The sequence below is a fragment of the Mixophyes fleayi genome, chromosome 8 (assembly GCF_038048845.1).
Source record: "Mixophyes fleayi isolate aMixFle1 chromosome 8, aMixFle1.hap1, whole genome shotgun sequence".
NCBI lineage: Eukaryota > Metazoa > Chordata > Amphibia > Anura > Limnodynastidae > Mixophyes > Mixophyes fleayi.
In genome coordinates, this window is record NC_134409.1 from 113,480,052 (window position 1) to 113,495,812 (window position 15,761).

Below are 15,761 nucleotides of genomic sequence, written 5' to 3' on the forward strand. Positions count from 1 at the left end.
TTCACAGACAATCAAAATCCTTTTACAATACCCCAGAGACCTCTCTGGAAACAATTATCTGACTCCATAGGCACTCAGGCAAAGCAATTACATTTGACAACGATTGTGCTCCAAATCTGTATTGAATCTGTGGGTTTAGATAACAATTTTACTCCTGCCCCTGCTATTTTCACTCAGAAAACCTGCTGGGAGAACAGATTCCTCACACGTGGGCTGCCCCCATCTTCAGCTGTAAGAAATAATGCTTAGAAACTGTACCCAGATTTCCAGTGCCAGTTTCCTGGTGCTATAGGCTAATGCTTCCTTCACCAAGGACAGGGCTTTACAACGTTTGACATAACATGTGCTCTTGCCACCTAACAATTAGTAAGTTGAGAGCACACATATGGCAATTTGGACTGCCACTTTAGACGATATCAGGCCAAGATGGCTGCATTGGTAGGCACACAAGGATCTAGTACACTCATCAAATGGTTACTGGACTGGAATGGGCAGGTCCAAAAACCTGGTTGCATGTAGGTGTGGTCATTGTCTGACCATGACTTGGTCCTGGTTCAACCAGTTACAATGGAGACGTCTTTGGCAACTGCAAAAGTATACATCCTCTGATGGGACGAGCCGGCTGAAAGGAGGGAGACTGAGGAGTTCCACGCTAAAAGCAGGTTAGACGCACTAGTGCATCTCGCATTGGGCCCATGTACAGAAAAATAAAAACATTTTTAGTTCTCATTTATATAAGACAAAATGAGCGAGCAGTATGTTGTAAGGCAATGGGAAACATTAAAATAAATAAAAGCAGTGATCCTCAAGCGGTGGTAGTCGCGACTCCAATGCTGTTAAATCCAACACTGAGGACATAAAAGAAGACAACGACAAGAATATACACAGACTTACCTGATCAGCGACTGTCCAGATATCCGATCGTAGCAGGACACCGACAGCAGCTTCTTCCAAATGCACAGGTTTCCGGCAGTAGTGCCTGACGTCAGTGCGGCCTCAATTTTTATTTAAAGCGGCAATGTCGGGACCACGCAGATTAACTGTTGAGAGGGGTCCCGACATTGCCGCTTGAAATAAAAATTCATTGAGGCCGCACTCACGTCAACCATCATATTTTTTAAATTGGATATGTTTTACAGGCATTTACATCTGTATTCAATGCGTGCAAAAATCTTACAAATGCAGAAGTCCTAAATCCGAAAAATAAAGTCTGCAGAAACTTTCATCTTTCTGCTTCTGACACAGAACACATTAATCCTCTTACTGACTCACCTCATTTAACATATGACTAATATTCCATGCTGAATTTTTACTTGGGATATAAAACAAACATCTATCGGAGAATATGATCTACAAACATGAAGGGTTTTGGATTCACTGGGAACTCAGCAGAACAGAAACCCATAATGATTCTTCCCTTCCCTGCAAATTCTTCAAGAGAAACAGCTGGAAACTTCCAGAGCACCAAAGTTATTACCAGTAACCCCTATTCAATACTGTATTTACCATACACTCAGAAGAGGCACATGTCTAGATAACGACTGTTCATAGGGCAGTATATAAATGACCATTATGCATGTAGTGCCAACGTATTACACAACGCGCCACAAAGAAGGATTTTAATTATTCATCCAAGTCCCTGCTTCAGTGGAGCTTACAGTCTAAATTTTGTACAACACTTACATTAAACTACCAGTATGTTTCGGGCTGCAATAGGAAATCTGAGCATTCACAAGGAAACCCACACAAACACAGGGATAACGTACAAACTCCACACACAACGCCCAAGTTGGAATGAAACCCAGGGACTCAGCGAAGTGAGGCAGCGCTGCTAACCACTGTGCAGCTATGGTTTTATGTTAAATATAATTACTTTTTTCCTTTTAGTTTAATTTTTGCTACTTGTGTCTGGTCCTATGTTTAATGGAACATATTTTGTACCTTCCAGTCGAAAACTTCAGCAGAGAAGGAAATTCTAGTCGACTTTACACTATGTTATTAAAAACAAAACACCCCCCCCCCCCACACACAAAAATACCACATGTAATAAAGACAGTACCGTGCACCCCCCGCTCTCATGTAAGGTCTCTCCTAATGAACAGAATGCAGAACACTACAAAAGGCGCTCTGTACAGGCAGAAGCTCTATGAGTGCAGAGACCCTGCTGAATAGCCCTAATAGTGGGTATAGCAGGAGAGGGACCCTCAGCAAAACACTGTACTATTATTGTGACGAAAGTGGAGGTTAGTGATTTGTTCGAAGAATGTTATACTTGCTGCACATGGCTGCTGAGCACATATAAACTGCCGTTTACCAAATTACCCCTGTACCAGAGTACCAATAACAGCTTTTACTGCATGTTATATTACCTACTGCCATATATTTGTCAAAGTCCACCACACATCCCTGGTCACTGACTTGACAAACCATCCTGTTATACCCCTTTTACGCCAAGGGTCAGACACGGGATAATAAACACTATTTCAATCCGTGTTGCAACCATTCACACTGCACCTTGGTCCTGGGTAGATCCCGGTCTGCCGCCTTTCACACTGGACCTGTGTCTACCCTGCATTATCAAGTTGAGCCCCTCTAAAGAGCCGCTTTTAACTGAACCTGGGTCAAATAACCCAGGAAAACCTTTCAGACAGCAGCTTATCCGGCCCCAACCCGGGAATAACCCTAGTTGTAACCAGAGTCATAATGGGTCACCCCATTCACACAGACACACAACATGGGTTATTCCCAGGTCCATGTCCTGTGTATTATAGTAAACTTATTTTATTTCCTTTTACCACTTAAATAACAGACAAGCAGATTCGCTATCCTATAGAAATCTTTGCTCCCAGCATACACAGCACACTGCACTCGCAGTACATTTAAGTGTTTGCTGGTTAGGGATTGTGTAAGACATTCATCGAGCTTTAAATGTTTTTTCATTTTTTTTGCGTTTAGTTGTACTTTAATGTATCTTTATTATTCTCATATATGGACAAGGAGAATCTTGTTACACCCTATAAAACATTCATATTCCATCTTTGTTACACATAGTAACTCCCTTATCATCTGAGGAGGAGTCCATAAACATCTAGTGAATGTGTTTTAGTGTTCAATTACCAGCAGCTAACAAGTTTAAATTGCATTTCAACAATCACAGGGCACGTCAGTAGTGGAGTGGAACCTGCATTCCTAACTTTATGTCATGAGTTCCCAAAGTGACCTCTAGCTGTAAATACATGGTGGATTAAAACGACAGTACCACGAGCCCTGGATAGTGCTCGAGCGATTGTCCCGCACACAGACTTTGTACATGCCTGGTCACTTACTGAAACAGTCAGAATCTGCACAAGTTCATTTTTAAATCTCATTCCAAAATTACTTTATTTTTGTTATGGTGGTACTAGCAGGACTGGGCTTGAACAGAGAAGGCCTGGGCCCCCTTATACTATTTGGCTATCTCCCTAAATGGCCGTATAATAATATGTCACTTTAGAAATATATTGCGACAGCATCAGATTGACAGAAATGTGTACAGTGGAAAATTCTACCAGCTCAGTCACTCTTCATGTTCTTATAAATGCCTATTGTCAAGTTAAATTCCTTTCATGTACTTCACCATTTCTCACAGATAAGACATCTAAGATACGTCCTTATCATATCCCATCTAGACTACTAGAACAGCCTCCTCTATGGAATTCAGCTCCGCACACTTGTCTCTCTCCAAATGCCAATTTGAATTCTGCAGTTAGACGTATACACCAGAGACCTCACATCCACAGGCACTGCTCCTCCAACGTGGTACTGTGATAGGATGCCACCTTTGCAATAAGATGGTTCATGAAATTTCATCCCTGCTGGATATTCTCTGGTCAACTGTAAGCGATTTTATTTGAAAATGGAAGCGTTTAGGAACAGCAACTGAGCCATGAAGCGGAAGACCATGTAAATTCACAGAGCAAATTCAACGACTGCTAAGGCGCATGGTGCGTAGAAGTCGCCAACGCTCTGCTGATTCCATAGCTGAAGAGTTCCGAACTTCCACTGCCCTTAATATAAGCACAAAAACTATACGGCGGGAGCTTAATGGAATGGGTTTCCATGGCCGAGCAGCTGCATGCAAGCCTCCCATCACCAAGACCAATGCCAAGCGTCGGATGGAGTGGTGTAAAACACACAGACACTGGACTGTGGAGCAGTGGAAACGTGTTCTGTGGAATGATGAATTATGCTTCTCTATTTTGCAGTCAGATGGGCGAGCCAGGGGTTGGCGGATGCCGAGAGAACGTTACCTGCCTGACTGAATTATGCCAACTGTGAAGTTTGTTGGAAGGATAATGGTAAGAGGCTGTTTTTTAGGGGTTGGACTAGGACCCTCATCTCCGGTGTAGGGCAATCTTAATGCTTCAGCATACCAAGTCATTTTGGACAATGCTATGCTTCCAGCTTTGTGGCAACAGTTTGGGGAAGGCCCTTTACTATTCAAACATGACTGTGCCCCAGTGCACAAAGCAAGGACTACAAACACATGGTTGGATGAGTTTGGTGTGGAAGAAAGTGACTGGCTCGTACAGAGTCCTGACCTCAACCCCATCGAACACCTTAGGGATGAACTGGAACGGAGATTGTGAGCCAGGCCTTCTGGTCCAACATCAGTGCCTGACCTCATAAATGCTCTACAGAATGAATGGGCACAAATTCCCACAGAAACACTCCAACAATTAATAATGCTATTTGGTACTAGTTGGGATGACGACTGTTTGTTAAAAAAAAATGTCCATATAGTTAATGCTATAAGACGTCATTTTTTTTGTTAACTTATTAAGCACAATTAATTTATTTTATCTAAAGCGCGCTGCAAGTACCAAATAAGTAGTCAGAGTGAGAGCAGAACATGATGTATCTGGTGGAAAGGTTACATTGGAAGGGATGTGTGGAGTGTAGACATGTACTGTACACATACAGTCAGCCTCTCTCTTGCTATTTCATCAAACACCTTCCTTATTGTTTGAACATGTCAACCCAATAAAATAAAAAGCAACGAAGCATCTTATAAACCCCTATACTGCTGAGAGCTGAAAAGCTTCAACAAATATTTTTTTTAATACAATATAATAGAGTTGTCAGAGCTAAAAAACAAGCTACCTGAGATTTGCATGCAAAGAAATTAATGCAAATTGTGAGCAATGGAGGGTGTAGTACACAAAATGTACATGACACTAAACTTGCATAAAAAAAATGATTTTCACAATTTGTGACGAGTGCATGAAACGTACGCTAATTATACCATATTTTAAAGGGCAAGTAAAAGTAGGGTTTATATTGGCTTTAATTTAAATACATCTTAATAAATGACCATAACTCATCCTGCATAACAAATTTAATGTCTCTGAATATTTGTATGTAGGAGAGAAAAAAGAAATGATCCAATATATATAAGCCTAGTGGCGTGTGTTAGTGTGGAAAAAACTATTTTCTCAGAAAGGGCTCATTCAATTGACCTGAAATTTGGCAAAAAAATTAGAAAAGTGAAGTCAGTTAACTTCCATTATCCCCCCTTCCCCCCGTGGTAGGGATAGTAAAGGCTAAATTTACGAGTTGAGGGCTCAAACTCATTTTCGTGAGGTAATTTTACCTCATGAACACACATTAAAAAGGGCGCTTGCGTCGGGAAGTAACGCTCTTCCCCTGAGGAGGCCTGGGCTAGGCCCAAATGCATGACAAGAACCTTTTTAAGACCTTAAATAGCTTGATTTGACTAGAATGCATGAGTATCATGCACGGGTTAACTTGTATATATATATATAATTTTCCAGTTAATAAGTAAAGGGGGTCCATAGGTTGAGAGTAATATTGCTGCTGCACATGGAATAAATATTTCATTTTTTTTGCAAGTCTTGAAAGCCATCGAATACTGTTTATATATTTTATATTATGTACAATTTTATGCAATTTCCCAATTCAATCTGACCGTCTCTCACTTCATCAATTAATATAATTCACTTCCTGCATTACTGACTCCATCTGCTGACACTATAACTGCAGGTTTTAAAAAGTTGAGATGTTGCCTAGAGCAACAATTCAGATTCTAGCTGTCCTTGTATAGAACAGTGTTGGCTAACCTGTGATACTCCAGGCGTTGTGAAACTACAAGTCCCAGCATACCCTTCCAGCAATAAGCTGCTATATATTGGCAAAGCATGCTGGGACTTGCAGTTTCACAACACCTGGATTGTCACAGGTTAGCCAACACTGGTGTAGAATGTACTAAATAAATTATGGCTAAAATCTGATTGGTTGCTATAGGCAACATCTCCACTTTTTCAAACCCGCAGTTCTGTAAATATACCCTCATGTGCTCAATCCTCCTTATGATGGACAATGGAAACAACTGAAATTCCTGTTCAACCAACAATACCTGCCCCAAAATAATTCTATTTTATGTCAGTCTCATTTTCACCAGACGCACATAAGTAAATCTTGTTATAACATATTATGCTCTGTATAATATATATATTTATTATCAATAAATCACTTGATATTATCATTATTAATAATAGTTAGTATTCAGCACAATCTGTAGAATTTTTTAAGTTTGTACATCGTTTTAAATCTTTAACCCAAAAGTTCAGCAATGTGGCTTTTATTATAAAAACGCTGATGATACTTTTACATTCTCTCTTCTCTGTGCAGTTTCGAAAAAAAAATAACTCTTCATAGAAACTTTTGCGTATATATTTTTAATTTTTTAATTTAAACACTATTGTGTTTGAGGGGTGTGTGGCTCATATGTATTGTTGATGTACTTGATGGAGTCCAGACGTTTAAAATAGACAATATACAGTATATACGTTTCTTTTCTGCAAACAACCTATTGGATCCTCTTCAACCAGGCTTTCGATTTTAACACTCCACAGAGACTGCGCTGATAAAGGTTGTCAATGATCTAATCACAACTCTAACTAAAGGTGATTACACTCTTCTAATTCTCCTCGATCTCTCTGCTGCATCAGACACTGTTGACAACTCTCTCCTCATACAGACGCTACAATCCCTAGGTCTTCAAGACACTGTTCTATCCTGGTTCTCATCTTACCTATCTAATCGCTCTTTCAGTGTTAATTTCTCTGAAACTACTTCCACTCTGCTTCCTTTATCAACTGGAGAACCACAAGACTCAGGCCTAGGTCCTAGGTCTTTATCTACATCACTTCTCTAGGAAAACTAATAAGCTCCTTTGGATTTCAGCATCATCTTATTATCTATCCTCTCCTGATCTCTCACCATATTTCCAGAATACGTACATATCTCACACAAGACACTGCAAAAACTTTAATCCATGCACTCATCTCCCGCATCGACTATTGTAATTCCCTCCTTAATGGTCTTCCCAAAAATCAGATTAGAGCCCCTACAATCTATCTTGCCCGCAGTGGCTAGATTGATTTTCCTTGCAAATCGTTTTACATCTGCTGAGTCACTCTGTCAGTCTCTACATTGGTTGGCTATTTTTCAACGAATCCAATATAAAATTCTTCTACTAACATAGAAGGCCGCCAACAAAATTGCACCAACATACATCGCCTCACTTGTCTCAAAATATCTTCCAACTCGACACCTCCGTTCTGCACAAGATCTGCGTCTCTTCTACACTCATCACTTCCTCTCATTCTCGGTTACAGGACTTTTTTCGGGCTACACCCACTTTATGGAATTCCCTCCCTCGCACAGTAAGACTTTCCTCTAGACTTTAAACCTTCAAGCGTTCACTGAAAATCCACCTCTTCAGACAAGCTTATAATATTCCTCTATTAGCATCCTAATCTCCCTAAGTTACCCTATTACCACCCTCTACACAGCTAACACAAGACAACAACCCTCTGACCAACATAGTTGTGTGACGGATCATACAGCCCACTAAATACTTTGTAACCTTTGCATTCTAGCTGGACAAATATTCAATATGATGTAGTACTTACACTTTTGTATCAAACCATTGCCCCATAGAGCAGGGCCCCCTTACCTCTCTGTCTGTATGTATTACCCAGTATTGTTTTATTACTGTTTGTTACCAATTGTAAAGCACTACAAAATCTGCTGGCGCTATATAAATAAATGTTGATGATGATAATATATATTTACATTTAGTATGTAGATAGAAAAGCACTTCAATTACAAAGCACACTGGACGCATTACAAAATGCCATGTCTCTACACGAAGGTGGTCAGAGGGTCCACCCAGTGTGGCTTACGCTCTCGTCTTAGAAAGACGCATCTGAAGTGCATCTAATTTTGCAGGAGTGTGGATAATCTGAAGAGGTGCACTGTGAGTAGCGTAAATGGCACATCGACAGTCCAACCTCTCACGTTAGAACCACCCAAAAACAGGTTTCTAAACCACAGCTTGAAATAGTCCCAATTGTGTCTTAAATTGACTGTGAGAATGAGGGGACATTGGCCGATACAATAAAAAAACTTGCACAAAGTGCACCTACAAACTCATTTCTCCACCAAATTGCAACTGAAAATTGCAAGTATAGGATGAGAATCATTTTCCGCCAGGTCAGAGCTGGTCAAAAATGTAAACATTATGGAAGGGAAATGGTTGTGTGTCCTCCATACAGAAAGCAACCATAAAATGCATCCTGTCTGCAATGTCATCTCATTATATTAATCTTGCTATACAAATTGTAATCTTGTTTTGCACAGCTCTGCAAAACTAAGCACATCACTGTGATAAGACAGGAACATCCACACTCTGCCTTTCTCCCATCAGCTGATGCAAACTCCTCTTCCTGTGCAAACGCCGCCAACTTGCTTCAGGAAAAATAGGGGCGCACCGAGCGCCAAAGAACATACACAAGTGTCTTGTGTTTCACAAACGAGGCTCAAATATGTTCACAGAACTGAAGGCCTAAACTTACGTGTCACAAAACCTTAAGGAATGGCTGGGGCACTCGAGGGACCAATCCCCAATTGCTTTGCAGTAGAAGCGTTAAACAATGGAGCACAACAACCTTTCTGCATATATAATTAACAGTTATTTTGAAACCAAACAGAGAACAAGCCCTCCCTAATTTTCTGATCTCTGAGACTAACCTGGATTCCAGACCATGGCCTTATCTGTGTGGAGTTTGTATGTTCTCCCCATGTCTGCGTTGGTTTCCTCCGGGTGCTCCGGTTTCCTCCCACACTCCAAAAACATACTAGTAGATCAATTGGCTACTATCAAAAATTGACCTTAGTCTTAATCTCTTTCTCTGTCTGTGTGTGTGTATGTTAGGGAATTTAGACTGTAAGCTCCAATGCGGCAGGGACTGATGTGAATGAGTTCTCTGTACAGCGCTGCGGAATCAGTGGCGCTATATAAATAAATGGTGATGATGAGTTACCATCAAGGGCAAAAATGGTGGAGCACACCGCTGTTCAAGTGGAGGTCCTTCAAATAGAAGTGAGCTGTAGGCCACAGTACAGGGAAGCAGAGGAGTGAACAACCTATTCCCTCTTCCCCAGAACTAGCCCTCTTACACCACTACTCAATGTCCATCCCGCAATGGGATAGATATGCGCTAGGACACGTTGGTATAGCCACCAGAGCAGCCATCACACAGGCATGGAAACAACCATTACATTCCCCCACTAGCAAAGATTATTGCAAAAGTACAATATAGCTTTGAAATGGAGACCCTGGGAGTACCCTATTCCACAGCGGCTACCTCTCCACTTGTGAAATGTCGTAGTTGGCACGTATTTATAACAGAGTGGAGGGGCTCAACCTCGGACATCTGAATAGGTATCTACTGCTGACTTTCTGTAATCAATATTGTAGTGTAGTGTATTGTAATGTATCCAGAAAGTACTAAACATACATAATCAACCAAGGCGGTAGTGAAGTAAGCAAGGGTAACTAATTATCTATAGCGGTACCGCAATGTTTTCAGGAGTGTATGCAATTTTTATGATCTACTGTTGTGTTTCTTCCCCACTCTGTACCCCTCCTTCCCTTCGCCATGCCTTAACACCCTTCCCTAACCCTTTTTTTTTTCTGTAAAAATTTACAAACCTAATACTTTGTTAAAAAATATTAATAGTTCAGGATAGATACAGCTCATCAGGTTCTCTTCTTCATACCAGCCCCTCTCATTAAAGCCTTTTGGTGCTTTAGAGGCAGTGGGCCTAGTTTATCAAGACACATATCTGACAGTTGTGAGCGTATCATACGTAAAATCACTCTGCGCATGACCAGGACCTGGACATACGTCAGTAAACGCAGCCCTGGCCACTCCGTCTTCGAACATAAAGGACAATTACTGCAGGCTACGATTTCAGCGAATGAACGGGGCTCGAGGGGGGCGTTGTGCTGTAGTCAACGTACAGTTGGGTGTGCCAAACTCGAGCGCACGCAGCCATATCCGAATCCAGCTCTGAGAGTCTCAAAGTTACTTGTTTTTCTGCCGGATCTCTTGCTCCAGCTACAGGGCTAGTCTAAGTCCTGATCAGTGATGACAGACTCATATGCATGCTATAACATGTCTATGCATTCAGGAGCATCTGTAAAAATGTATGTTCTGTTAAGTCGACATTAACAGCATCCTAATAAATGTATTTTATGATAAACAAATAAATAAAATAAAAACGTATTTATTTTTACCTGTTTGTTCATTAATACCTTTATTATTAACAGAAAGAAAGTTGTCAGCGCTTATCCTTTAAACTGTATATCTGTGTGTGTCTAGAAAAATGAAAACATGAGGTATTAGTTCATATTTTGATCAAAAGACTTAAGCCTGCATCCCACGTCAAGGGTACCTCATTATATGCAGGTCCTACACTGACCTATATGCTTTAAACACTATTAAAATGCACTTAAAATCAGATGCACTCACCTCCCAGGTATAGGGGTTTACATCTAGCAAAGGCTGGCTTGTGAGCCACACCCAAATGTGCCTTAAATAGGCTTGATGGACAGCTGCTATGACTATAAGGCAATATTTTGAAACAAAACCAGAGAAAAATAAGCCCGCGCTCGGTATACCCCACATTATATATGGTACCAGCTGCTTGGCAATAAGCCCGCGCTCGGTATATCCCATATTGTATGTGGTACCAGCTGCGTGGCAATATAAATGCCCATATATGTATACAAAAATTATTATTATTAACAGGTGGCATTAATTATATATATATTTTTTTTCTGTGCACTTTTTTGTCGAATTTATAATCCACATAGGTATTAGATGTAACGTGCAGTGTTTTGTGTAGTAGAGCACCATAGACAAAGACCCCATTTCTACAGCGCACGTATCTGGAGATCCGTCCTTTGATGAATTTGGATACGGGCAAAGACGAAAAACCAAACGCAGGTTGCACTCAGTATACGTGCCTTGATGATCAGGTCCAGTGTGTGTCTGCTTTCCAAAAGTGACATTTTTAAAGAAAGTTGTTAGGATTGGAGTTAAGATTTAGATGATATGAAAACTCCAGTCTATGTCAAAATTATGTAAAGAAGAAATAATCTAACGTACATTATCCATTGACCCAACCACTAAAAGTGTGAATTTACTAATCCCAGTGGACTTTATATTAACTATATTCTAAATACACAATTTACTGGAGCTTATTTTTAAAAATCTTGAAATGAAAATTAACTAATTCCTGTTAACAGCAGAAAGCTGGTGTGAAATGGGGTGCAAAGGGAGATGCCAGTTTCGTGGCAAGAGTTATTTTTAAGATTACAGCTGGATACATCACAGAGGGCATTACTGTGGCAATAGCAGGAGGTTTGGGGCTGTCATAATACTCCAATTACATTTGTTTGTTTTTTAATTATGGACTGCATGTGTAGCACGGTAGGTGGGGTGCAGGGTGTGTCCTGACCTGGCTCAGACTCTGCAAATCTTAAAGTTAAAGTTAAAACAGATAGTAACCATAAAGGTACAGAATCACTGGGGCAAGTACAATCTTGTCTGAGTGGTAAATGGGAAAAACATTTTTTTTGCCCTGAAGTTCTTCTTGTAAAACCTTGTAAAATAAATATCAGTCTTTGCAGAGTTGAAGCTGCCAGGACAATTTTTCACAATGGAAGATATCATGCTCCCTATTCTGTGTTCCTAAAATGTTATGCAGAGCCAGGGTGGCATGTGCATGCATATATATATATATATATATATATATATATATATATATATATATATATATATATACATATACACACACACACACATACTAGTGGTGGAATGTTCTGTGCAATTCAGGGACTTGGCGACTATATAGTGCAATAAACTTTCCCTGCAATTCAGGAACTGTTGGCAGCTGTGTAAGCTTTCTCCTACAGATCTCTGGTTGGGATATAAAGTCCTGGCACAGGATTAGTAATATGGTTGCACCAGGTCATATTTCATTTTAGTGGCATACACTGGCATAATTCTTCCATTGTGGAAGACATCTAACTCCACTCCTCAGATGACTACCAAGATAACTGGGACATCTGCATACTACAAATCTCTAGTAACATTTGAAATCCACACATACAGAACAATGATCTCTATCTGACATACACCATCAGTAACTTCCCCAGGGTCTCTCTCTGGTATAAAAACTTATTGTCACAGAGTCAGACCTTCCCTCCACATGCACCAATTACCTCTGTGTGGCCTGTGATCACTGACCTGACATGGTGAGAGAAAGAAGTGCAGCAACCTCTCTGGGGGGTGAATACAATCTTAAAAGGAGAACTTCCTTGTTTGGGTGTCTGTCTGTCCGTCCCTCCCTCCCATGCCGCTGATGAGTGTCAGTGACAGCAGACCAAACCCTGCACAGACTCCGCTTCAGGTTACACCCAGAGAACCCTCCCCTCGAAGACTTAAGGTGGAACTGGATCTCTGCTAGCAGTTTCCCTTCCTGTTCACTGCAACAGTCACCCCTCCACCAGCTTCCAAAATAAGTAACCCTTAACCCCTTGGCTGCCAATTCACAGCCCCAGTGTCTAAGGCTTAGACTCTAAGCATTATCAAAATCACAATATTATCGTAATGCAAAACAGGTTGTTTATTTTAGCAGTTATAATGATGAGCAGATCTTAACACTAGAACCATTCTACAACTTTTACATACCAAAGCAGAAACTGAAATAGACAACATTGTACCTGACATAGGAGCCTATTGATTATAGATTTTTAATTAGACACATATTTAAGTAATATGCAAATTTATTAACAGTGCATTGCGTTAATTCTCTCCTAGATAAAAAACAATTATTAAATAGAATATGGAGTTAATTTACCTCCATTTAGGGACAATTTACCTCTATGCTTTGCCTCCCCTACTTTTACAGGATCCCCTCTATAAGTTGCAGGCACATGTTTTTTTTTTAAAGTTCATTTGTATTTAAAATTTAGCCTAATGGCCTGTAGAGGGTATGTGAAGGAAGAAAAGAGCATGCCTTATAGCATTGACCACAATAAACAGGTTACTTCTCACAACAAAGTGCAAAATATGTATTATTTCTATATAGGTGCACAGCCAGTGGCTAAGCAGTCTGTGGATTAAATAGTATGAGGAGTATCAAGCCATATGGCTCACACAGGTCAGTCATTATCAGGGTAGCTGCAAGATCACCCAAAAGATGTTTGAACAGATTTCCAAAATAATTGTACTAGAGGGCAGGCCCCAAACATATGTAAAATAGTGCCTTTGTTCACCCCCACGTTTATCACATAAGTCTGTAGACCTGACCTCCTAGTTGGAGAGGGTTAGAGTGAGCGCAGCATAAAAAGCTGTGACAGGCGATACCATATTAGGATGAAGGAGAACTCTCCCCCCCCTCTTCCTCATCTTCAAGTGGTCTCACATCCTGGGCTTTGCAATTAGAAACAGTTGTACAGAATTGTAGACAGCAGCATTGGTGCATGACCAATGGTGACGTGGTTGGTGTGCTAGGCCTCCCTCCAGCCTCCTACCTGCAAACTTCACAGACATTTTATTAAACAAACGGAGGGGGAAATTAGCCACTGACAAGTGAAGTGAACAACATTGATTATCTTGTTACAATGACACCTTTCAAGAGGTGGGATATATTAGACAGCAAGTAAACAGTGGAAGCAGATAAAATGGGCAAGTATAAGGATCTTAGTGACGGTGACAAAGGGCAAATTGTGATAGCTAGACAACAGGGTCAGAGCATCTCCAAATGGCAGGTCTGTTCCTGGTATTCAGTGGTTAGTACCTACTGTCACGAACACGCTCCCAGCCGCCGTGACGTTGGGGTGTTTGCTGTATGAGGTCACACATGATTTCAGCCCGCAGTCTCTCTCACCTATCACACAGGTTCTGGACCTACAGAATCGCCCCCAAACACAGCACTCTCACACCCCCAGACACTTCAAGGTACAGCCACCACCTATTGGGTACGGGCAATAGGACCCCAATATACTGTCCCACGCTGGCACACAGGCTTCTAGTAATCCACAAACTACCAAGACCCACACCAGCACACACAGGGTTAACTCTTCACACCTCCAGACTGTTACACAAATGTAAATACAAGCACACACAGCTTGTTAATTAAATGTATCAACAAATCACACACTGGCATTCAAAGGGTTAACCTGGTCGAGCAATCTCTTCTAAATAGGCTAATGGATTCTTTAGAGCAGGGTTGTCCAACCCGCATCCCGCAGGCCGCATGCGGCCCAGCATGCCTGTAAATGTGGCCCAGAAGGAGTTTTGGTTGTGGCAAGGGGGCAGCACTGTTAATGGAAACAAAAAATCCTGCAAAAAAAAGAAAAGAAAATACTTACCTTGCGGTCACGCGGTCACGTCAGCTGGTACTCCGGCTCCCTCCCTTGTCTCCTTCTCCGTGAGGTGCTCGCAGTTAATGTCGGGCGTGATGTCATCACGCCCAACATCCATTGCGGAGCGCAGCACAGAGGAGTCACCTGCGCGAGAAGACCAATCAGCAGCACAGAATTAGAGAAAAGAAGAGAAGAGGACAGGAGAACAAGCCGATTAAAAGGTAAGTTAAGGGGGATTTTTTTTTATTATTTCAAGGGACGCTGACCAGTGAATAAAAGTCACCTGGTCCTGGAGCATCATGGACCTTATCTCCCTGCTACATACTTCTACTTGTATTACTAATGGGGCATTATATATTATTTTCTTTGGCCCATTATAAGTTGTTATCCCTTAACTAACAGTGGTGTAATTAGCAAAACAGGTCACAATTTGGGGTCACAGTGATGTATATGTCAGGTACCGCAGGCCTGGTCAGGGCACCCTAATATACAATGCCTGGCTTAAATGCACTTTATTGATATTGCATCGTAACAATACAAAAAGCGATTATAGTATAATAACAAGAGAGGATTTTTTGAACAGGGCGATTGAAAGGTAAGTATAGGGGGATTTAAAAAAAAAAGTGAGATATATATATATATATATATATATATATATATCACTTTTTTTCTCATATATATATATATGTTAACTATGTTTTCTATGTTTTTTTGGATGATCAGCTATCGTTATTGTTAGTGTATCTTATGTGCAGCCTAAACCAACTCGTCGTCTTCCAATGTGGCTCAGGGAAGCTAAAAGGTTGGACACCCCTGCTTTAGAGTATCAAGGACGCAACTTATTAAATTTTAGATTTAATATACAAAAAGTACAGGGCATTCAGATATAAAGAAAAATAATGAATAAACAATTAATAAATTTGACATAGCAAGCAAAAGCAGTTTAAAATAAAAAGGATTACCTTCAGATTTG

General features: G+C 40.7%; 1 protein-coding gene across 3 annotated transcripts in view; it reads right to left on the minus strand.

The window, feature by feature from the left end:
* The window catches only part of CARD19 (caspase recruitment domain family member 19), a 38,406-nt gene that overhangs the window by 13,442 nt on the left and 9,203 nt on the right, over positions 1–15,761 (minus strand). Inside the window, exon 1 of one of the 3 annotated variants that reach the window (XM_075183207.1) lies at positions 12,666–12,844. The exons of the other annotated variants lie outside the window; for them this stretch is intronic. Coding sequence (XP_075039308.1) covers positions 12,666–12,672 — 7 coding nt within the window. The 5' untranslated portion in view covers positions 12,673–12,844. Of the gene's footprint in view, positions 1–12,665; positions 12,845–15,761 lie in introns of those variants that run through there. 3 annotated transcript variants of the gene reach the window in all.